This window comes from Meriones unguiculatus, chromosome 8 (assembly GCF_030254825.1).
Source record: "Meriones unguiculatus strain TT.TT164.6M chromosome 8, Bangor_MerUng_6.1, whole genome shotgun sequence".
Classification (NCBI taxonomy): domain Eukaryota; kingdom Metazoa; phylum Chordata; class Mammalia; order Rodentia; family Muridae; genus Meriones; species Meriones unguiculatus.
Window position 1 is genome coordinate 81,639,742 of NC_083356.1, and position 26,140 is coordinate 81,665,881.

The 26,140-nt window shown below is 36.3% G+C and overlaps 1 protein-coding gene across 1 annotated transcript in view; it reads right to left on the reverse strand.

The window, feature by feature from the left end:
• Lrp1b (LDL receptor related protein 1B) overlaps positions 1–26,140 on the reverse strand; it is a 2,037,254-nt gene that overhangs the window by 103,371 nt on the left and 1,907,743 nt on the right. The window contains exons 72-77 of the mRNA XM_060390094.1: positions 25,533–25,655; positions 16,315–16,440; positions 14,131–14,268; positions 13,191–13,325; positions 10,585–10,704; positions 8,675–8,916 (exon numbers count right to left, since the gene is read on the reverse strand). Of these exons, the coding sequence (XP_060246077.1) occupies positions 8,675–8,916; positions 10,585–10,704; positions 13,191–13,325; positions 14,131–14,268; positions 16,315–16,440; positions 25,533–25,655 (884 nt within the window). The remainder of the gene's footprint in view (positions 1–8,674; positions 8,917–10,584; positions 10,705–13,190; positions 13,326–14,130; positions 14,269–16,314; positions 16,441–25,532; positions 25,656–26,140) is intronic.

The window sequence follows — 26,140 nt, forward strand, 5'->3', positions numbered from 1 at the left end:
TTACTCTGTAGACTCACCTCACAGTAGACTACCAGTACCATATTCTAACTTTCCTTAGGCACTTGCTCTATGCCAGGTTAAGCCTGAAGCAACTATATATGAGAAAGAATGTTAGGCCACTGACGTCTGACACAAAACCACAAAAAGAAGTTTACATGCCCAGGCCTCATCAAATAATCAGAAACGATTTGAATGGTGATGATAGTCTATTATCCATGTCCTCAATAAATTAACCAGTAACAGAGAAATGTTCTCAAATAATAATTAACTAAATCATCATCTGGACACAGAATTTACAGGTACAATCATAAACTTTATCAATGAATTAAAGGAGTTTTAAAAGAGCATAAAGAGCTAAATGAATTTAATGAAAACAGTAATAATGCCTGAATGGTGCCCAGAAAATTATAAAGATATGTCTGAATGAAATAATGAAGACATCCAGTATTTGAAAGCTGAATTTTGTAGAGAAATAAAAATATTGAAGGAAACTCAAGGTGAAATGGGAGATGGAATTTAAAATTCAGTAATCCAATTAGAAAACTCACCAGAAAGTCTTATAAATAAAATGAATTGAGTAGAAAGTAGAATATGAGAAGAAGATAAAGTAATTAGACCACACAAACTAAGAATGCCAAAAAATTAAATATGCACACACTGAGAGAGACAGACAGACAGACACAGAGACAGAAACAGAGAGAATGAAAATTTTTGGACACCACTAAAATATAAAGTCTTCTATTCACATTCTAATAAATTAAAGGGAAGAATCCCAGGCCAATAGAAGAAACAAGATATCCATTAAGATAATGGAAGAAATCGTCCTCAAATTAAAAAATTATATACCTATATGGATAAAAGAAGCATATAGGACACTAATGAGACAAGAGCAGAAAATATATTTTCATAGATCATAGTTAACTATTAATTATATAGGAAAAAGAAAGAATATTGGAAACTTCAAGAGGAAAATAAAACAACAGAAGTTGTATATAAAAGAAAACCCATCAGAATAACAGCTGATTTCTTAGTGAAAACTTTATAAACCAAAAGAGCCTGGAATAATGAACTCCAATATATCATGGATGTCAAGTTAGAATTCCAGATCCTTCAAAATTTTCTGCCATAATTGAGGATATAGACATTTCCTATGATACAAACTGGATTAAATGATTCATGTCCACGAAACTCTTCCTACCGAGAATATTGGAAGGAATACATCAGACTGAAGAGAGGAACAAGCATAGCCAAGAGACTATAAAAAGAAAATAAATGAGGTTATTCCTACCAAACACAAACAAGGAATAGGAACACAAATAGAAAAAAAAAAGATCACAATCAATACACACCTTTTAAAAATAAAATAAAATATTGATGGTCTCAACTTGCCATCCGCAAAAAATAGGTTAGTTCAACAAATTAAGAAACAAAATCCATCTTTCTGTTCTTTACAAGAAATTCAACTTAGCTTTAAATATATCAACTAACGTAAGGAAAAAGATAAAGCAAAGATATTTCAAAAAATGAGGGAGGATGTAAGTGGGCATTGATATTATGATATCTGACAAAATATATTTCAAATTAAAACTAACCAGAAGCAATATAAAGCAGTTTATTCTAATCAAGGAGACAATTAACCAATAACAACCTTACAATTCTAAATATATATGCACTAAATGCTGGCACACCAATTTCAGAAAAACAGTACTACTGGACTTAAAGACACATATCAACTAAAAAATATTAGGTAATTTCAATCACCTATTTTCTCCAATACAGAGGTTAACTGGACAATGAATGAATGAATCAATCAGAATCATTCCATCAACCAATAAGCAAAGAAACAAAGATGTTAAAATTGAAGAATATCATGTATCAAATGGATCTAACAGATATATATACCATTCCAACCAAACACCAAATAATATCCATTCTACTCAGCATTTCATGGAAGAATCTATAAAACAGACTTCATGTTGAGACACACAAAAAAAAATCTTAAAAACCTAAGAAAAAAGAAATCTAAATAGCTTCATCTATTGTATCTAACCACATGTTATAAAGTTTCAAATCCATAGCAAACAAATCTAGTAAAAACAAAAACAAGTAGCACTCAAGCAACATAAGACAAATGGACTAAAGAGCCAGAGAATTGTTACGAACCTCATGGAATTCACTGAAAAAGAGACCATAGAGCAAAACCTCTGAGACAGATTTTTAAAAGTCCTAAGAAAATCTACTAACATTACACAGAACAATCAGGTTGCACAACAACAAATGAATAAGGTAGGAAGTTGTGAATTTGAAAGAGAGCAGCAACAGGTATATAAGAGGAGGACTTTGCAGCCAACCCTGAAGACACCTGATAAAACAGGGTCAAATGAAAGGGGGGGAGGTCCTCCGCTATCAGTGGACTTGGAAAGGGGCAGGGAGGAGACCAGGGAGGGAGTGTGGGGTTGGGGAGGGAATGAGGGAGCGGGATACAGCTGGGACACAGAGTTAACAAAATGTAACTAATAAGAAAAATAAAATTAAAAAAAAGAGAGAGAGAATTTGTGTGAAGGAAAGGGCAGGGAAAAAAATCATGTAATCATATTAAAATCTCAAAAAATACTTTTAAAAAATTACAAAAGGCACAAGTAAATAAAGTATATAACTCAAGATTTTGGAAAAACTAAAGTACACATCAAAATGAGAAAAAAAAAAACTATCCTGATTGTATAGGCCATGGGTATAGAAAAATCACAAGTATTTTTAACTGTAAATAGCTGAGTCTGAATTTTAAACGCAAATGTCTAATCATATCTAGTATTCCAAACATTTGCATGGATTTCCTTGCCACTAAAAAATAAAAAGCCATATTAGAACTTTTTTTCTTTTCCCATTTGGAATAGACACCAGGTAACACTTAATTTTTGACATATTTGAATATGCAGTCATGACAAGCTGTTATGTGGTTAACTACTTTCCTCAGTTCAATTTTAATAGGCTATTAAAATTAATGTATCTTATCCTAGCCCCCCAACTTGAACAGGTACTTCTAGCTAACCCACAGGCTACTCCTGCCAGGTAGGCTGACTGCGTAGCTTCATCTTTCCCTCTGTTGCCTGAGATTCATACTCTCAGGATCATCCCCAACTCTGTAGAACACCTGCCATAGCCTCCCCCATCTTTAGTGGACCCCACAGATCTCCCCTCCTAATCCCCTCCTTTCACTCATTACTTTATCCCAATTGCCAATCTAATAGGCATTCTTTGGCAACCCACAGGCCACTCTTACCAGGAAAGAATGTAGGCTGACAGCAGATTTACACCTCTCCCCCTGTTCCTCCAGACCCAATCCGCTAGTCTCATCCCCAGCTCTGTAACAGAACATCTGCTTCAGTCTCTGTTTGACCCTATCCCCAACAGATCACAAAGACCTTTTCCCCCAAAGTTGCATACTCCAGTTCATTCTATTCTCCTAGTTTACAATGCCATCAGGCATTCCTTGAGAATACAGCAGCTGATTTGGTGAGGGAAAAAGGTATATTACTGAAGACCTTTAAGCACTCCCTCCTTTCCTCTTAAACCAATCCCCCAGTCTCATCCTTTGCTCTGCAACAGAAGACCTGCTGCAGCCTTCCTTTACCCTATGCCCATATCTACTGTAGATCCCACAAATGTTTTCCTCCTAACCCCTCTTCCTCCACACATTACTTTATTCCAGCCTCCAAATCCAAGAGGCACTCCAACTGACAGGCCACTCCTGACAGTGAAGCAGTCAAGCTGACTATAGATCCTCCTCTCTCCTTCCTTTCCTCCAAACCCAATTCTCCACCCTCATTCCCAGCTCTGTAGCAGATCTGAGGTGATTTTATTTCACTCTCTACCCCAGTTCAAGGGAGACTAAATAAACAGAGCCTGATGTAACAGTCTACTTTCCAAATTTAAGCAATATTTATCTACAAATACAGACCGACAAAGGTGATAGAAGAATTATGACATAAAGATGCTAGCGACACCATTTAAACACAGAAAATAATCTCAGACCAACAGAATCAAAAGAAACAAACTAAAACCAAACAACAAAAAAGTAAAACAAAAAACCAAAAACAAACAAGCAAACAAAAAATCAACTTAAACACTCAGCCACCACAATCCCTTTTTTATTTACGAAGCTGTTCTTAGTGAAAGATATTCTAGAATAATGGCATCACATGTCTTATAGTAGTAACCAACCAATCTCTGATTTCACTCTACTAGATGGAACCTGTACTTGGCACTACTTGGGTGACTAAAAACCAATGACTAGATAGTCCAGAGACCTAGGGTAAACCCGATGATACTGGCCCTAAATATTTTTGATAAACTGATGCGTAACGATGTTCTGCTGTGTTCATAGATTGAGCCATCATCGGAGAGACTTCTTTCTGCAGCACATGGAAAATATACAGATACCCACAACCAAACATTACTCACAGAGTGACAGAAACCTTAGAACACACAGCTCTTAATGGGAGGCTTCCCTCAAATTCTTCCCCTCAGAGATCAGGGAACCCCAAGTAAAATGAGTCTTAAAGAGTGTAAGAATCAGATCTGGTGGAGGAGGACATGAGAACAAGTCCCTCTAAAACAACTGAGCAAAGGAGAAGGTACTATGATTGTTACAAAAAGAAAAGTAATCATCAGTATCAACCAGTTACAAACTGTACTGGCAATAGAGACAAGCGTGCAAAATATACTTGTGCAATCGTGGCATAAAGGCTATGGGCGTAACAAGCTACTTATTTTTAAAATTGGATTTTTAAGGCCCACTCTGTGAGATGGAAGCCATACATTACACAGAAAATGTGTCCAGGAACTTGAAGACTACATAGATCATGGGCTCAAGGGAAACCCTATTATTATTCTGCTTAAATAGAACGATGACAAAATGATTACTAATTGCATAGTGTTATACCCACGAAGCAGAGCATCACTCAACAATTATCAGAAAAGTTTATTTTTGTTGCAGTTGGCAATTAAGAAAGAGTTCCACAAATGGACAATGAACAGAGTGATAAAGTTTTGGAGCGCTCAGCCCTACAGGGGATGTTTTAAATCAAACCGTTTACGTCAAGGCTCAGGGATCTATGAGGAAGAAGAGGAGGAAAGATTTCAATACGTAGAGGTCTTAGATGACTCCAAGGAAAGAGTGCCTTCCAAATACAAAAGGATCAATCCAGGCATGAATTCATAGAGAGTGATAACAGCATACACAAGACACTACAAGTTCAATACAGACAAAATCCTAAAACTGAGAAGGAGAAGGAGACACAAGGTCCCACACCTAAGTAGCTATTTCTAGTTGATACTTATTAGTAAAGAACAAATGGGTTTTCTAATGGAGTGTCAACTACATTCTAGCTCAGACTCTGTGTGCAAGAATAATTGACCAGTACAAAAAAAAATCCCTTTTATTGTGTGTGTGATCTTTTTGTTTTGCCTTAGTATTTTTGCCCTCCTGATTTACTTTCTTTTACTCTGTAGGCTTTGATTTTTATATTTTTCTCGTTTTGTTGTTTTTTTTTCATTTGTTTATTCATTTTAGAGAGAGAGATGGTGGGGGAAGAACAGAAATTGGGTAGGTAGGGAAGATGGGAGGATTGGGAGGAGACTCAGGAAAGAATACGAGCAAAATGTATTACATGTAAAATTTTTAATATAGTTCAAAAAAAAGAAGAAATTGACATAAGAATACAACAAAACAAAAACCCTAATGTATTTATCATTCACTCATTGGAACAGGTGATTTTTCTCTTCTTTGCCTGTAGATTTAGAGAGCAAAATCCATGTGTTAGAATCATCTTTTGGGAAAAGTCTTGAGTTTTGTTTTCTAAGAATCACAGAATCCTTAGTCAGTATGTTTCAACACTTATATCAAAACTTACAAGATAAAATAGATTGTGTATTCTCTGAACCAGTTGGTGACCAGCTAGGAACTCTTAGAAACACACAACTTTAGGTAGCATAATGTTTCTTTATACACAAGTTGGGTTTCAGAGATAATTTTGGGCTCAGGTAAGAAACTGACAGACAAATACTTGTATGAGTTTGTGAAATCACATATGTTTATTACCTGGAATGGGATTTAGAAGTTGTGTGCTTCAATATAATAATTAGTTTTTAGATGTGCAATTGGACATGTAAATTGCTGTGGAATATACACTAAATCAGGCAAGATTCTTCCATCTTTATCCATTAAGTCACTGGGATTAGAAAACAATAGAAAAGAGCACAATGCAATTGTCTTCACTGGGATAATCTTCACATTTTAAAGATAGTGTAGTGCCTGAAATTTCTGTAGAATTTCATGTAGACACCTGGCAAAACCTAAAAGTCCCCAATTCTACAATGTTGGCATTGAGTCAGCTATTAGCTATTAGCTGACTCAGTTATCAGCCCATTCATGTCCCTTAGTAGAGAGAGTACTATCCTACAGTAATTCACAGCTTTCCTGGTGAATGCTGCTAATTATGTTCCTTCTGAATGGACTGGAGAAAATAGTCCAGACCTTCTAATAAAGTCATCATAATCATTAAAAACTAAGTTATATTTCATACCCAGTTTTAGACAAGCCTAATGAAAACCTTTAACCCTGATTACAAGCAATTTGTAATGAAGTTAGAAAAAAATTCTATGGACATAAATACAAATAAATATGTACATTGTATAAATAAAATATGCATACACAAATATATGCCTGAATAAAAATGAAACTTAGTTGTCAAATATTAAATCATTTTGACATTTGATCTATGTGCTTACTAAAGAACACTGATTATATAAGCCTACCTAAGAGCAAAATTAAATAAAATAACTTGAATTGGAAAATTATACCAAAACTAATGTAATGTCTAAATGTTTTCTAAAACCAAGAATCAGATCAGATATCAGAGATGCAAATCATCTTAAGTACAGCATATAGCACACAGCATCTTGCCAATCAATTTCATGAACATTGTCATTGCAAGCAGTTATATAGTTACAAAATGTGTTGGTTAATATAAAAAAGTAATATATTGCAAGTGACCAATCTGCAAAAATTATGTGACATAGAATTAATTAGTTATTAATCCAACACCTAAAACTATTAGTTCAGAGAAACTAAAGAACTGATAAAGCGTAGGACAGAATTTAAAGCCAGGTCAATCAATGCCCTTCATGACACCATCAGCAAATAAATGAAGTCACATGCAACCTTCATTTTAATGAGTGAAATGAATGTCGGCTTTATTTTCGGAGCTGAAAGGTGCACACACCCTGACTCTGTTGTGGCCTGAGAGAGAGAAGGAACGGTTCTGCACGATGTGATCTCCTACTTTCCCCCTCTGTCCCAGACCTGTTCTGAGTAGAAGGGAAATTTACCTAACACTGCTTATGGAAGAAAGGTCTGAAGAAAAAAATTCAGTTACACAGGACATTTTACTAACTGCATATTTAATATAAACCTGAATTTATTAATTAATTCTGTCACTTTTAAAACTGTGCCTGGAGAAATATCTCGGCAATCAAGAATGTTTACTGCTTAGGCAGAGGACCAAGTTTTCAGACTATCCATGTCAGATGGCTCACAACTACCTGTAACTCCAGCTCCATGGATTTTCTAGCCTCCAAAGGCACCTGCATTGATGGGCACATGCGCTCCCACCCACCCACCCACAATGCATTTGCTTAACTGAAAAAAAAAAAAATATATATATATATATATATATAGTCTAACAACCTAATTAAAATGTGTTCAATATTCCATCAAATGGTATTCATGTAGCTTACATTTTTATTTATAGCATCTAATTAAAATGGGATCCACAGCTCATCAGAGAGCGCTCATTTGGCTTCTATCTTTATGATGGATTCAGTTGTAAGCAATAGTGAGGAGCATAAGCAGGCACCACGGGGCACGGCAAGTGTGAGAATTCAATTAGACCTTGCTGTAGGGCCACTCGACTTGTGAATTGTATGGGAAAAAGCCAGGCTCCTTCAAGAGAGATATCCATCTATCTTTTTCTTCCAGGTTACTTCAAAATACAAAACACACAATAACATGATATGTTTTACCGCAAACAGAGATTGTCAGTAAACTGCAAATCCAAGCGAGTGGTCTGCTTTATTTTTCTCGCAACTCAGCGTGATAATCAACATGCCCTTCACAGATCAGCCAAATGCTCTCAACGCTCTCCTAAATGCCCTTCTCAAAAAGCGGACTAGTGAAACTCTAGTTGGTTTTTTTTGTCCCATAAGTAGATTTCTGATAGACTCAAAATTGAAAAAGTTTTCCCCATGTCACATTACTTTCTAGTGAAAAAAAAAAGAAAACAACATATTTTTTCCATTCCCACAGTAAGATGAAAAAAGCTTTTGTTTATTTTATATATACAATATATATATGCATTTTAGATATAAAATAAAAAATGTTCAAAACTACTATTCATTTTCATTTTTAAGTAGCAAAGATAAACACATTCAAATAAAACATAAACCAGAATTTACAGTAAACAGCCGTCAACGAAAATAGAGAGAAATATTTATGTCTAGGTGGCATGAATAACTGACTACCTTAATTCTTCAGGCACTTTGATTTTATTTTTTAAAGTAAGGATGTGGAAAGAAGGCATGGCCTTCAAACACTCTGCATTTAGCATTTACTTACAATCAAGCCACTATGCGCTGGCTTCTTTTCTCTGCCATCGATCATTTTGTAGAAAATCCCGCCTGGATTAAACTGAGTACTCCAGACAATCACATTTCTTTGATAATACACATCCATCCCTGTTATTCTTGAATTACGTTCAACATGAGAAATCTGCTGATGACCGCCACTGTAGTTGAATGGATATACAAAACCCAGGATGTCAGTGTCATTAGCTATGTAGAGAGCTTGATCTTCAGAGCCTGCAGATTATTATAATAAAATACAAAATAGAAGAAATTTCAACTAGAGCAAAAGTAATGATGTACCTTAAATTATCTTGAGTTGTTATTTTTTATACAATCTCTTCCAAAGTAAAAATCAGGTATATGTATATGTGTGTATACATATATATACATACATATATATATACATATATACATATATTACTCTTCATGACATTTGATTTCTGTTTCATAGTGTACAATAATCTATAGCAGTCATTTATTTTTTTCTAATTAAGAAGCTTAATTTATATGCATAAGTTTGCCATTTGAAAAGGATTTGTTACATCAAAGTTTTATAATTTATAATTTATTTCCAATCGATTGCAACAGTATACCCTAAGTTTTGACACTTGTAACACATACTAATATCATTTTCACACTAATTGAAAAGGAACACCACAGTGAGAATTCTGGTATTATTAAAATATTAATTAAAACCTAGAGCAATTGAGCTGCATATATAGTTATTTTTTAAAAAAAACATGATAATAATAATAATAATTCATCTTGAAAAGTTGTATACATCATATTTGTAAGCAAATGGTGGCCTGAATTATTTAAATTTTAACCACATTGTCTCACTCAATTTGATAATATACAACAATATATTTAATAGTCTAAATATTCCTCAATGTTTATTATTCTTTCGATATTATGTTAGTTCTTTTTCAATTATTTCAATTTCTTACAGAAATCATGGGAATAAATACAAGTACTGTGATTTTATAAATGAAGAACCAAGCCTCTCGTTGAAGCAAATATGAGTATTCTGATTTTATAAATGAAGAACCGAGCCTCAAGGACCTCAATAACCTCTTCTAGGCCGTGTCATGTTGAAAGTATGGTCATAGGACTCAAATTTAAGTGTACCTAACACCATTCACATACATGATACATGACATGGCAACAGTTTTGTCATAAAATTATCTTATTAGTCATACTGTGTAGCTGAGAATATTAAAGCTATATAATTTTCTAAAACTACATGAGCAATAAAATATATATTCAACTTAAGAAAAATTGTATTAGGAAGTTGAGAAGAAACTAATTTAGAAATAAGATTTTATACTCAAACTATAAAAGGTTATACACAAACAACCTCCTTTTTATAATCCTAGCCCTTAGGATTTCAGGGTTTTACAGTGGTACAATAATTTTTACATTCACTGAAACAGAACCATCAATGGAAACACTTAATTTAGGTTATCAGACTACTGCTTAAACATTTTATTCTACTGACAAACCGCTTCAAACACAAAGTAATTGTAACACCTCTTGCTTTATGTTTAATGATTTTTCCTGTAAACCACTTTGAATTAGGCTAGTTAAGAAGATAAGGCACAGACACCAGGGCGCAGGTTTGAGTGATATGCTGGGCAGCGGGGCAGCACAGGCCAGCAGAATTTATTGCAGGTGTTGCAAAGTTCTCCCAAAGGAGACTTTGGAAGTTTCCAGAATAAAGAAATGATATTTTTAATTAAATGGAAATATTTAATTATTCAGATTTCAAAATAAAATAGTCACATTGTCTTAATATATACATATTTATATTTTTAAGAATAAGTCTTTTGACAAAACGCATTATACAAATTTTCCCCATTAGATATTCATGACAGAGTTGAAATGCCTTTTTAATTACCTTACCTTTTGCTATACAGCTGTTGTTTTTTTCTTGAAAGTTCTGGTCACAGACACACTTATAGGATCCTTGTGTGTTTAGACAGTGGTGGGAGCATATGCCAAACAGCAGGCATTCATTGAGATCTACGAGAGAAGAGCTCAGCATCCATCTTCACTATTGCAAGATAAGGACTCCTCTAAGAACTAAACAGAAAACCTGAGCACCCTTCTGCACATGAGCAGGGCTAAGTCAGCAACAAGTAAAGAAGTCACAGGTGATGTCTGTGATTTAAAATACGCCACTGAATTAAGGGCATAAATAGAACCGAGAACTAATTGCCCTAAATTATGTAATAAGACTGTAAGATAACTTCTTGCCTCAAATTAGATTAAGTACAGTAAAGTAACTGTTTTCTGTCTAGATTCCACAACTCTACAGGCTCAATGCTAGACCAAACCATTCTCAGTCACACCTGCATATGACACAGTGAAATCATACACTCAACTTTGGACATTCTGTTCCCTGTGCTGTCATGGCACTTCCCCAAGGACACCTGAAGCATTGTAGTTCCAACTACGTTCTGTGTTTGAAAATATAAACAGAAATGAACATTTACTTTACATCAGAAAGAATTACTCAGGGAAGGAGTAACATGTATCATCAACACTTAATCATCTAAATTATAGCAGACTGTTCTGCTTTGTTTAGGGTATGTATCAGCTCTTTCTACACCTTACCTTTGACATGGAATCTATAATAAACCTGTGTTTTATCTTGTAAAAGATTCCTCATCTTTTAATATGGCCATTCTGATTTCAAACATTCACCATGCCTGCACACAGCATCCCTTCAAACTTTTCTGTTTCTGTTCAGTGCTCTGGTGTTTATTTCCTCTGGTTATTTCAAGGAAAGTGTTTTGAGTTTAATATAAAACAACAATATTTATTCTCTTTTCTTACATGAGCAAGTGAGGACCCTAATAAACTACATTACAAAATCTAGGTAATGCCTTTTTCTTTCTCAATATAAAATGGAAATTGCTTTCTTTACTATAAAATATATTTACTTTAGACACATATTTAACTAATGTGCAGAACTGACTTGCATCTATGACAGAGGTGTGTATAAATAGTGAACAAATGGCAATATGAAATGACAAATATAGTTATGGCTGTATTTTACCTGCAAGAGAATAAAATAAGAAAATATTGAGAACAGAATTCCTAAAGTTAGTAAGCATCCACAGGAAACAGTCTTCAGGTTCAGACTCTTGAGGTAATTAATACTGTCAGAACTAATGCCTGAAGAGTTTCTGTGGATATGTATTTAACATATAATTGACAGAGAGCCATAAAAAGAAAAATGGTTTTAATTAAAACAGAGAAAACTTAGTTTATCAACTTTCAGTGTCACATGGTAATAAGAAAATAGTCCACCTGAGCTGATTACTCAGTGTATAGAAACTTGACTTTTATCTTCCTGTGGGTATAATTAATTAGGTTTTTTCAGGTTGCTTGATAAAATGTAAAGGCATTTTAAAACCATGAATTTAAAGAGAAAAGAAGAGAAAATTATTTTAGAATTTTTTTATGGGTCTGGGGAGACGACCCATGGAATACACTGCCTGATGCACACGCACAAGGACCTGAGCTTCGATCCCCATGTCCCACATAAAATTCTAGGCAACAAAAAACACACCTATAATCCCAGCACTGGGGAAAGGGGAACAAAGAGAAGAGAAGGATCTCTGGAGCTTGCTGGCCAAGGAGTCCAACCAATCAATGAATTTCAGGTTCAGTGAGAGACTTCATCTCACAAAACCAAGATGGAGAGTCATAGAGGAATGGTCCCTATCTCTAGCCTCCGTGTGTTCACATAAACTCACGTATACATACATATAACATTATTAATAAAAGTAACAAAATAATTTGTGTTTAGCAGATGTATGCCAGACAGACCCCTGAGATTATTGCAAGTTATAATAATAGTCAAATATAATTATAAAAATTGATTTGTTGGAAAAAATTGCAAATACATATTTGGGTGTGTACTTCATGACTCTAGAGTTAAAGCCCTGATGTAAGTTATGTTTACCTATGACTTACTCTGGTATTCTCTCTTTACTTCATACCTAATTTTTCTGTGATCAGAAGCAAATTGATAAGAATGTCATTTAGACACCAGCTTTGCATTTTTAAGACATATTATAAAGGATTATTGATAACATGGTGCTTGGACAAAGCTTACAAGTTTCTTGAAGTGCTACAGCATGAGAAATGTCATAGTCAGGAGAAATGGATCATCTCAAACACATTGTTTCATGAAATGGGTCTAATATTTCAATAGTTCTTAAACAATAAATTCATTATTTGCATTTCAAAACAGAATTGCTATGACACAGATCCAATTCCTGCAGGTCTGAGTTTGTTCAGAGAGGCTTTGTAGTCTCATGGTGCAATCAAGCAGTCTCTTCACGCCAGAGACTCTTTTTCTCCCATAAGTGAAATGATAGCCCACAGACAGACAGCTCTTATGAAAATCAGTCCCCAGTCATCTCACAACTTAGCTGTCTTGGGAATCTTTATAAGCTATGGATTTGAATACAAGCTGCTGAGAAAATGTACTGTACCTTCACACTCCTTGCCTTTCATGTTTCTCTGAAATCCAGGCTTACACCGACAGAAAACAGATGTTTTTACTTGATTACAATATGCATCATCTCCACAAGACTTCCCATTGTTCTCACAGGTGTGCTCAGTGGGAGCTAGGATTTAAAGACAGCAGAATCAAAGCTAATATGATGCCGGATTTCGAATTAGTATATTCCTTGAATTTGATATATGTTTTATTACATGGATAACTCCCATTAAATATTCTAGTTTTCAAACACTCTTTTTTTTCTCGTAAAGGTCGAAGGGCAGGAAAAAAATGAAATCATTACATTAAATACAGCTGAGAACAGATGCCAACAGTGATACTGACAGCTGTTTTCAAGCCACACCCCCTTCCTAAAACTGAGTGACCCGTCAGTGATTTCCCTGAAAGGCCATCTTCAGAACATTTATCCATTCCGTACCCTTCTCCAAAAGCCAGAACCCTTTCTACGGATGACCTCAAGATTTCTACTACTTCCCTGTGGATGAATTCATCAGGGGCCAGAAGGCTAAATTCATAGCTTGCTCCAGTTTTACATCTGCACACACTAACAAAAAACGACATCCGAGGGGAAAACAGGGTTACTACGCTGTTATAACAAAGCAAGTCTTCCCCACAATTTCAGTACATCAGTTTTAATTTCCGTTTTTTAAAGTATTTTAAGGGCAAATAAATCAGAGGAGTGTTATAACGGAGAAAACACCATGCTGTCTCTAAACTACATCAACTGATAAAGTGTATGGCAAAATCAAACCATCCCATCTTAGGGTCCAAAAGCCAAGTTCTGTTCCAAGCCATGTTACTTTAGCCAATGTCCGACACAGGAATACTGTGAAGAGTCGTCTCCACACAGAGAGGAATAGTTCGTGTTGGCCCATCTGGCTTTCTGCACTCCCTTCCTTCAGGCCACTCACTCTTTGTACAGCCTTGCTCATCCGAGCCATCTCCGCAGTCATCAAGCCCATCACACTGCAGCTCCGTGGGGATGCAGTTTTTGTTGCTGCAAGTAAACTCATCCTTCCTACAGGGCGTGGCTTTAAATAACAGTTTACCTGTGGAGGCATTGAGAACCTGGTTAGTTAGTGTTGCATGCCATCAAACTGCACATACTGAGCTCACGCCGCGTTCAAGACTGTACCAAATCCTATGGAAACACAGAATTTTATGTCTGATAATTTAAGTTCTACTCGCTAAAACAGATATTTAGAGATTTTAGAATGTGGGAAAATGAAAATATTCCCTATATTAAACAAAATCCAGCTTTTATTAAAAGTGTATGAATATTAATCCCAAGTAGAATTTTTACTGTTTTAAATTGTTCTTTGAGAATTTCTTATAGTATATTTTGATCATATTCATTCTCCTTCTCCACTCCTCCCAGATCTTTCATATTGATTTACCTGCCCAACTTCATCTCTTATTTATCTCTCTCTTATTTAAATGAAGAAATAAAGAACAAAACAAAATAAAAGAAAATGTCCAGTTTGTCTAGGCCAACGACTCCTGAGCATAGTTCCCATACTCTGGGTTGTGTGGTTGATATACTCAGTTTAACTTCACAGACTTTCCCTCTTCTAGCACCTATCAATTGTGAATTGTCTATTATCGAGGAGACAGACTTTCACTTCCTGCAGCCCTCATGTTGGGATTTTGCCTGTCTTGAGATTGTGTATGGCTTATGCATGCTGTCATGGTTTCTGATAATTCGTATGTATATCGTCTGTTAAACACAGTTTCCTTGAAGTCATCCACCTCCTCTATGTTTTCATATTTCTGTTTGCTCTTTCACGTAGATCTCAGCCTTGACGGGGGAGGTGTGGTATAGACATCCCTCTTTGGTTTGATGCTTTCTAAGTCTCTCATTCTTTGCACACTGACTAGTCGGGGTCATCTGTATTTATCACTGTCTACTGAAATGGAAACATTTTTGGCAAAAATTAAGAAACATACTGCTCTATGGGTCAGTATGTCATTTTCTTGCTATGTGCATTTAGTACAATAACAGCAGTAGATTTTACTCTAAGAACCATGGCTTGTCTAGACTCAGATTCTTACCCTTGTTGAGAGTATGAGGTATGGTTTCCATCTGGTAGATCAAGCCTTGAGTCTAACTTAAAATGTGTTGTTTTACTTTCATAATATCTGTGCCACTGTTGAAACAATGATCTTATGTTGTCAGGCTGGCCATTATTGTGGTATCAGGTTTCCCATCTGGGTTTTGACCGTTGGTCATTTTTTCTCCTTTGGTAATATTCATAGCACTATTAACTACCTTGAAAGCTTTCCAGTAGGAATGAAGCTTTCAGTTGAGCACTAGCTAGATTTTCTCATGTTTCCTACTTCAAGTATAAGTTCAGCAATACACTCTGCACTGTCAGTTTGTGGGGTATTATCCATAGTATAAACAGTATTTCTATGTTGAGGGAGGGGCCTATAGGAACCCATGGATCAACAATTGAAAAAAATATAACCCAATCTTAGTACTAGAGATTTTGTTTGGTAGCATATGATGTCCGGTTAGGTTTTGTCCTCTCCATTATATGTTCACTTGATTTAAATTACATGTGTTTGTGTGTGTGTGTGTGTGTGTGTGTGTGTAGTAATCTTCTACATCAGAAGGTTTTGATATGACTTTTTCAGCAAGCAGGACTTTTTATCTGCTGCAGACAGCCTTAGATGAGGTTGGGTCCAGCATGGTATCTGAGTCAACCTTGTTACACATATATCTTTGCTCTAGAAACTTCTTGTTTATCAATCAGAATCTTGAGAAACAAAATATATATGTCTACACATAATTCATACAGACCATCCCCCCTTCCATCTCTACTTTTAACAAGGAATTATTTTAAACCATCTTGTTTCTCTTGTAAGATTGATATTATCTTGAGTGAAGTACTTGAGTGGCAGGCTTTGGATACAGTCATACAGCTTTTTTTTATGCAGATGAAATGTTAGGAGTGACTTTTACATGGCTGTCCAAGCTCTACTGCCTGGAAACAAATCTTCATATATCCACAAGGAATTCTTTAGAGTACAAAATTTATTCTCTTATCCTGCAACTTGCTCCTAAATCAATATTTCCAATTGAACAGATTTACCACTGCAGTGATCTTCGTCAGAGTTGTCCCCACAGTCATTAATCCCATTGCATATTTTCTCAAGTTGCAAGCAAATCCTATCATTTCTGCATCTGTAAGGCCTTGTGGGTGGGCAAGGAAATTTGACTGAAAGAATAAAGACAGAAGAAAAAAAAATGACTCCTTCAGTGCACCGACTTATTAAGAATGTACTTTCCTTTTTTAAAAAGGTAAACTGGCTTTTGTCTTTAAAAATGGTGAATCTTGGATACTGGGAAAAAAAACAGAAGGTTTTGTTTAAGTTAATAGTTACAGAAGAGTACACAGTTGTAGATAATAAATGGCATAAGGACAGAGCAAGCTTCATGATCTGATTTGCACTTGTAGATCTCACTGTATGTATGACAGGATGCAGAGTCAAGCTTTGGGCCTAAGTTCTTTTACACTGTCTGTATAAGCACATATTTAGATATGTACTTAAAGTTTATGAGGCAATATTTGTTATTCATTTTAATGTGTAATTATAAATGTCAGGACACTTTATCTAGCAGCATAATGTACTTAAAGTGTTTCAGTTTCAACCAATTCAGTATTCCATCCCACACTTTCCTCTGACAGCACCAACTTAATACTTGAGCTATAGTTATCACCATGGTTTTATTACTGGCACACAACGGCCAGAAGACAGGAATTATTCTACGTAATCTAAGTTTGTTTGTTTTTTTAAACACTCAATTATGTTATGTAAGTGTATTTTTGTTTTAATCCCAAGTGTGGGATTTTAGTTTGGGCTTTAGTTTGTACACAGCTGATAACTGCCTCATGTGGGGCAGGGTCTTTGTCAGCTGGTAATGGCCTGCGTCATGCAGCACAGGGAAGCTTGTGGTCTAGGGCTCCGAGGAATACAAATATGAGCACCCAGAAGAGGAAGGGTTGGTAGAAGCTTAAATACCTCAAATGAAATAGAATTTAAAAACGAGCATAACAATTCCAGATTTTTTTTTTTAATTCGACTCCAGTGCATCGGTCTTTCACCTGCAGTAATGCCTGTATGAGCTTTTGGATCCCCTGGAATGGGAGGTACAGACTTTAAGCTTTTGTATTCTGTATTTTGGGGGTAGGCTTTTGGTGATGTAGCTGTCTTTGAGTCATTTCTGCTCCTGTAAATAACACTGACCCACTCTACTGTAATTATCTTAGAATAAAACCCAAAGGTTCTCTAAGTTAGACTGTGTTTGTGTTCTTACTTTATTTTCTCTTGTTGGTTCTCTATCAGGAGTGAGTAGAATGATTACATCTCACCAGGAAGAGTGTCACACAAGAAAATCCAAGTTTGGCATAATAAACATGGTGGAAAACCTCATGGCAGGGGAGGTTATTTAGCTGAACTCAGTGCAAATTTGCCTTGTAAACATTTATATATTTATACCCATCAAAAAATACTATCCTCAACCTTATCAGAGAACCTTCTCTTTCTAATAAATGACAGTGGATGCAAAGGCTCATATCTACATAAAATGTAAAGAATCAGTTATGTGTAAGTGTTCAGCCTTAATCAGCACACTATGGCATACTCTTTAAGGCTCACAAAAACATTAATAAAGAAAAGGCAGGAAAAAAAATGCAAAAGCCAGAAGATATGAGCAAAGACTGTGAAATGTCACCTTCTGGTTAAAACATAGGAATTGTAATCATGAACTCACAGTAATGGTCACTAGGTGTGTACATGAATGAGTTATCAGTAGTCAGATATGGTTTGAGGATGGGCTCAGAAGCTCCCATTCCCAGCCTTCATCACTGAATATGTTCTACTGACTTTTTCAGGGAGTAAATGTCTTCAGTTAAGTGCCTGCTGGTAACTTCCCTAGGCTAAAATAGACAGTTCCTACCCAGTGGTCCCACAGTTGTTCTGGATCAACTAAATAGATCATAAGAGCAACCAAATGTCACAGACCTGGAAAAGAGACTGGTAGGGAAGGTGGAGAGGTAATAAGGATGAGGTGAAATAATAGAGAAAAGAAAAGGAGTTGCTGGCTCTTCTGTGTATGCTTTGCTTAGATCATTACAATTCTACTGGCATCTATACATAAGCTAACATTTAAGATCTTTAATAACCTGACACTTCTTAGGTGACCAAGAACCACAAACTAGACAGCTTTGAGACCCAAATAAAACAATATTAACAATAAATGACTCCTAATGGTAGTGTGATACACTTCTAGACCAGTGCCTTATTCAGCCTTTATCAGAGAATCTTTCTCTTTAACTTCACAGAAAATTATGCAGAGGCCAGATATTAGGCAGAGAGAAACACACACACACACACACGGAAACACATAGTTCTAAAATACATCCCCTTAAAGCTTGGGAAACCACAAGAAAGAGGAGGCAGAGTGTAAAAGCCACAGGAGATTGAGGACATCAAAAGTACAGGGCCCTATAAAGCAACGGAGCAAAGCGTTCACAGGCCTACACAGGTCTGCACCAGTTCATCTGTGGATATATTATAGTTACATAATATATATATGATAGTATTTTTAATGAAACTCCTTAGTAATTTTGATTGATGTGCCTTCTCATGGGATCTTTTCCTTCTGATGATTTGCCTTGTCCCACTTTGATGTGACTGCTTTTGGTTTTATACTTTGTTTTATTATGTTTGGTTATTATCTCAAAGAAGACAGATGGGAGGGGAGGTGGGAAGAAACTGGGAGGAGTGGAGAAAGGCTAAACTGTGATCAGGATATATTGTGTAAGAAAATAATCCATTTTTTTAAATGGGGAGATAATAATATTAACAATTATTTACTGCTTCTCAGGTGCAGGCTGTGCCTGTCAGAACAGCTGCAGGCCACAGTGCCAGAAGAGGTGAAAGCCATGACAGACAGCAGAACAGCTACTCCCTACAGGAAGAAAGGCTGAACTAGATTCCAAAGGTCCATCCATCATCTGTGATGGAGACTCACTGTGGATCACTAAGACAAGAAGACCGAAGAGGAAACAATAACCAAGGAAGAAAACACCTATCTATGTAACGCAAACTCATGCCAAATCCACATGCATAGATGCCAGTGTGAAAACACAATCTACAACAGCCAGGGCCATGGCACCAGAGATCAGATATCTGCTGCAGCTATTCTCAAATATTCTATCATAGTAGAGGCACAAGAAAATGACTTTAACACCAATTTCAAAAAGATGATAGAGGTCTTTAAAGAGGAGAAGAATAAGCCCCTTATAGGAATCAAAAAACAAAAAACAAAACAAACAAACAAAAAAAAAAACACAATGGGAGTAAGTATATAAATTACTTAAAAGAAGCAAAGAAAGCCTAGGAAAGACAAAAACAGGTGAAAGAAATGAATAAAACTGGTTGAGAGAGGAAAATAAAAATAGAAGCAATAAAGAAAAACTAAGGGAATCCTGGAGGCAGAAAAAAATCTAGGTAAGCAAACAGATACAAGTAATCACCAACAGAATACAGAAAAAAAAAAAAAAAGGAAGCAAGACTCTCAGGCATTAAGTATATGAGAGAAGAATTTAAAACATCTGTCAAAGAAAGTATTTAATCTAAAATATTCCCAAAGCAACATACCCAGGAAATCAGAGACACTATAAAAAGCCCAAGCCTATGAAGAATAGGAAGGAGAAGAATCCCAGCTCAGTGTCCTCTTCCCCTTCCATCTGACCCTAGCCTATCAGTTGTCATTAGGACTGGCTGCATTGTCTTACTCTGTGGCCTGGTAAAACTGTTCCCTCATTAGGGGGAGGTGATCAAAGAGCCAGCCACTGAGTTCATGTCAGAGACAGCCCCTGTTCCCTCAGTCTCACTTGGAGACTGAGCTGCTTATGAGCTACATCTGTGCAGCAGTTCTAGGTTTTCTCCATGAATGGTCCTTGGTTGGAGAATCAGACTCAGAAAAGACCACTGTGCCCAGATTTTTTGGTTCTGTTGCTTTCCTTGCAGAGCTCCTATCCCCTCCAGGTCTTTCATCTCCCCCTTCTTTCCTAAGATTCCCTGAACTCTGCCCAAAGTTTGGCTATGAGTCTCAGTATCTGCTTCAATACCCTGCTGCTAAGAGTCTTTCAGAGGCCCTCTGTGGTAGGCTCCTATTCTGTTCCCTGTTTTCTCCCTCTTCTGATGTCTATTTCATTTGCCTTTCTGAATGAGGATTAAGTATCTTACCCAGGGCCCTCCTTCTTGCTTAGCTTCTTTAGGTGTACAGATTTTAGTATGTTTTTCCTAGATTATATCTCTAATATCCACTTATATATGAGTATATGCCATATTTAACTATACAAAAAGGACATTTGCTCAACCATGTTTGTAGCAGCTCTCTTTGTAATAGCCATAATTTGGAAACAACACAGATGTCCCTCATCTGAGTAATGGATACAGAAACTGGTACATTTATGCAGTGGAATACTACACAGCAATTAAAAAACAAGGAAATCATGAAATTCGTAGGCAAATTGTGGGAACTAGAAAAGATCACCCTGAGTGAGAAAATATTTTTAACAGAAAGAACATTTTTTTTTAACTTCAAGATGATTCTGTCTATAAAGGTTGAAAAAAAAATTATAGAACACCTAACAATTGGAGCAGAAAAGCAATTTCCACCATGGCATAATAATCAAAACACCAAACATGCAAAATTAAAATTATATTAAAGCTACAGTGAAACAAAGGCTTAGTAACATATAAAGGCAGACCTACTGTAATCACAGAAACTTCTCATTGGAGACATTAAAAGCCAGAAAGGGCTGGAAAGATGCCTGGCACACTCAAAAGACCACAGGTACCAACACAGACTACTATGCCCAACAAAACTTTCAATTCCGATAGGTGGAGAAAATTTGATATCTGTCCTCAAATCCAGCCCTACAGAAAGTACTAGAAGGAAAATCCTCATCCAAGGAAATTAAAATCACCCATGACAACAAAGGAAATAAATACGCTCACAGCAGCAAAACCAAAACAAGGGAATTAGGCACACACACACACACACCTACCCACGCCCACATACACCATCACCACCACCAACACAATAACATGAATTAACCATCATTGGTAATAACTATCCCTCAATATCAGTGGACTAAATCCCCCCCTAAAAGACACATGCTTACAGAATGAATTCCAAAACAAGGTACATCCTTTTGCTGCATACAAGAAACTCACCTTAACATCAAAGATGGACATTCCCTCAAAGTAAAAGGATTGTTATAAGATTTTACAAGCAAATGGACCCAAGAAGCAAACTTGCACAGCTATTCTAACATCTAACAACATAGATTTCCAATCAAAGGTAATCAAAAAAGATGAGGAAGGACACATCGTACTCATCAAACAAAAATCCACCAGGAGGACTTTTTAATTTTTAACATCTATGCCCCAAATTTAAAGGCACCCACATGTTTAAAATAAACATTACTGTTAGGCCACAGAGGAGGACTTTGCAGCCAGTCCTGAAAATACCTGACAAAAGGGAGTCATACGAAAGGGGAGGAGGTCCTCCCCCTCTCAGTGGACTTGAAAAGGGGCAGGGAGGAGATGAGGGAGGGAGGGTGGGATTGGGGAGGGAATGAGGGATACAGAATTAACAAAATGTAACTAATGAGAAAAATAAAATTAAAAAAAATAAACATTACTAAAGCTTAAATCACACATTGAACCTTACACATTATTATTTGGAGTCTTTATCACTCACTATAGTAAAAGACAGGTCATCCAGACAAAAGAGAAAAAGAAAAATACTGTAGCTAGCAAATATTATGAACCTTACAGATATCTACAGAACATTTTATCCAAGGACAAAAGAATACATGTTTTCCCAGCACGTCATGGAACTTTCTCCAAAACTGTCCATATACTTAATCAAAAAGCAAGCCTGAACAGATAGAAAAAATTAAAATACCCACTATATCTTATCAGACCAGCGTGATTTGAAGCAACAGCAACAGAAAAAAAAAAAAAAAACCTGAAAACTCATGGAAACTGAATAACTCTCTACTGAATGACTGCTGGGTCAAGGCAGAAATAAAGAAAGAAATTAAAAAACTTCATAGAATTCAATGAAAATGAATGTTAAACACACCCATGCTTACGGGACACATTGAAAGTGGTGCTAAGGGGGAAAGTTCATAGAACCAAATGCCTACATAAAAAAATAAAGAGAACTCCTACTAGCAACTTGACAGCATACTTGAAATCTCTAAAACAAAAATAAGAAGAGCAAAAGGAAAAGACTGTAGGAAAGAATCAAACTGAGGGCTAAAATCAATAAGATAGAAATGAAAAGAAATATATAAAGAACAAATAAAATAAAGAGTTGTTTGTTTGAGAAAATCAACAAGATAAACAAACATTTATCACTAAAAGATAGAGAGAATATTCAAATTAACAAAACCAGAAGTGGAAAATCAGGATATAACAACAGACACCAAAGAAATACGAAGAATCATTAGATCATACCCAAACAACACAAAGATTCAACAAAGAAAATTACAGACCAATTTCTCTCATGAACACTGATGGAAAAATACCCAAATAAATTACTTGCAAGCCAAATCAGAGATCACATCAAATGATCATCCACCAGAATCAAGTAGGCTTCATCCTAGAGATTCAGGGATTGTTTAATATACAAAAATTTGTTAATGTAGTCCACCATATAAACAGACTGAAAGAGAAAAAAAATTGCATAATTATCTCATCAGATGTGCAAAAACCTTTGAAATATCGAATACCCCTGCAGGATAAAAATCTTGGAGAGATCAGGAATACAAGCGAATATATGTAAACATAATATAGTTAATTTAAAATAATCTTATTGCCAACATCAAATTAAATGGAAAGAAACTCAAAGCAATACCACTGAAATTAAGAACAAGACAGAGGATATTCACCTCTCCATATCTATTAATATAGTACTTAAAGTTCTAGCTAAAGGAATACTATCTCTGGAGGAGATCAAGGAGATTGACATTGGAAAGCAAGAAAGCAAAGCATCACTATTTACACATGAAATGACAATGAAATTAAAAATTCTACCAATGAACTCCTACAGATGATAAACTCCTTCAGTAAATTGGATAACCACGAACCATGTTACACTCCACAGAACCGAAGAAGCTAAGTAAGGAGGGCTCAAGTGAGAACTATGGAATCTCACCAAGAAGGGGAAATAGAATAGACATTGTGGGTGGATTGAGGATGGAGATGAGCAGAGTGAATGCAGGAGGGGTGGGAAGAGGAACAGGAGGAATCAGGTAGAGGGTAAGAAAGAGAGAGACAGAGTACTGGCCTAAAATTGGGATTTGGCATCTCTGGTATAAGCTAGAAACCCAGGGCAATGGAAACTCCCAAGAATCTAAGAGGAAAACCCTAGCTAAGACTCCTAGCAATGCGGTACATAGAGCCTGAACCAGCCATTTCATGTAATGAGGTAAGACTTCCAATAAAAGGATTGGTACTCCAACCACGCCACAAAACTTCTGCCATACAATTTGTCCTGCATGCAAGATGTGAGGGGGAAAATTTAGCAGAAATTGAGGGAACTGCTCCAAGTTGAGACCCATGCAATGATAAGAAGCTCGCCTTTAACAGTTAATTATATTTTGCTACATTTGTAGATGGGAGCCTAGCATAACCATCCTCAGAGAGGCTTAACCCAGACACTGATGGAAGCAGATAAAAAGACCCACAGCCAAACATTAGGCCAAGCTTGGGAAATACTCTAGAAGAGAAGGAGGAAGGAGGAAGGGGAGGAAGAGAGAGGAGGAAGTTGAAGTCAGAGGGGTCAAGGACACCTCAAGAAAACCTCCAAAATCAACTAACTGGGCCTACTGGGGCTCACAAAGACTGAACCGCCAATCAGAGAGCATGCATGGGACTGACCCAGACCCTCTGTACAAATGTGACAGTTGTATCCTTTGGCCTTCATGTGCAACTACTAACAGCAAGAGCAGGGTTGTCTCTGACCCTGTTGACTTCCTTTGGGACACTTTTCCCTAACTTGGTTGCCAAGTCTAGCCTCAATAAGAGAAGATGCGCCTACCCTTTCTACAACTTGATATGCTAGGGATGGTTGATATTTATTGGAAGGCCTCCCCTTTTCTAAAGAGAAAGGGAGGAGGAGTGGATGGGGAAGAAATGGGGGTAGGGGGAGAGGGGTAGAGAGGAGAGGAGGGAGGGAGGGAAAATGTATTCAGGATGTAAATTAATTAATTCATTAATTAAAAATATGAGAGATACAGCCTGAAATCATGGCCTGGACCTGGGCCTCCTACATGTGTGTAGCGGATGGGCAGTTACAGCCTCCAGTGAGTCCCCTGCTGCGTTGAACCGTTGGTATTTATGAAATGAACTCTGTTGTCTGCTTTTGAACACTTACCCCTGGCGGGGTTGCCTTGTCTGGCCTCAGTGGGACTAGGATGAGCTCAGTCCCATGTGACTTGATATGCTGAGGTGGGTTGGGGGTAGTTCTCCTTTTTTGAGTAGAAGGGGAAGGAGGATAGGGGAAAGAGGGGGTAGGAGGAGACCAGGAGGAGAGGATAGAGGCAGCTTCGATCAGATGGAAAGTGAATATATAATTGAAAAATAAATTTTTAAAAAATATAAAAAATTAGTTATGTTGATGATCTTAAATTTTAGTATATTTTTCATTGCACATACCCTGAAACCAAGTTGGTAAAGAGCAACTTGAACATAGGGAAAATATGCTTTGTTTGTTTGTTTGTTTGCTTTTTAAATATTTGTACTGAATGGATAACATAATTTTGTGTATATTATGCACTGATTTCTGAACAGCCACTTCAGAGAATTCTTAATTCTGGTATAATGTCATTTAAATATTCACATTATTTACATTTACTTACTGTTAAAGCTTCCTTATCATAAAACACACATTGAGATGAAGCCAAAAACATTTAAATTTACTTCACTCAGTTCCAAAGTCCATCTACTGTATATAAATCCTTCTAAAAAGTATTACTGTATGTGCTGAATAGTGCTGATACGACAGGTTCGGACATTAGGGTGCTGTGTACAGAGTGAAGAACTTTTAACAGAGCGAGCTCTTTATTACCTGGACAAAAGCTGTATCTGACAATATGCTACGTCTACCTGACCCCCAGCATACGGCATCTGTAGATCATCTCCAGTACTTCCCTGGTGCCCTTCAGCATGTTAGATCACAAGATGAGAGCTCAATTAAGAGCCAAGTGAGAGACCATACCACACATGTCAGGGGCTTCATCTGAGTTGTCTCCACAGTCATCTTCTCCATCACAAACCCAGAAATGGAGCTTGCAAAGGGAGTTATTGCACAGGAACTCATCAGCTCTGCATATACTTCCTCCTTCATTTTTAAGAAAGGGAGATTGAAAAAATTAGTAATGCCAGAAGGGTTCAGCATCCACTGTTATTTCTGTTATTACCAACTTTATTTTCTTGTATTTCTTTTCTGCATAATACCAGAAACAGGCAATTTCCAAACATTTGTGTTTAACAAAAATCCTAATTATACGATTCAAAAATATTTCTATTGCTGTCAAACTTATTATATTTTGCTTAGGGAACAGTAAAATATGATGAAAGAATATTTTAAAAAATCTAAATCAGCTTCAATTTAACATATTTTGTTTACAATTTAAAAGTTTATATTTTTAAAAGTATTAACTTATTTCATCGAGTTCTGTTGTACAACCAAAAGCAATGGCAATAACTTGCAGTTTGGGGAGGGTTTTCCCACGCCTTTGATCTATAACTCAAGGGAAGGTATCTCTTTCCTGGAATTAGGCTTTTATTTGGTAAAGTATGGTTTCTATGAGGAGCGCTGTCCCC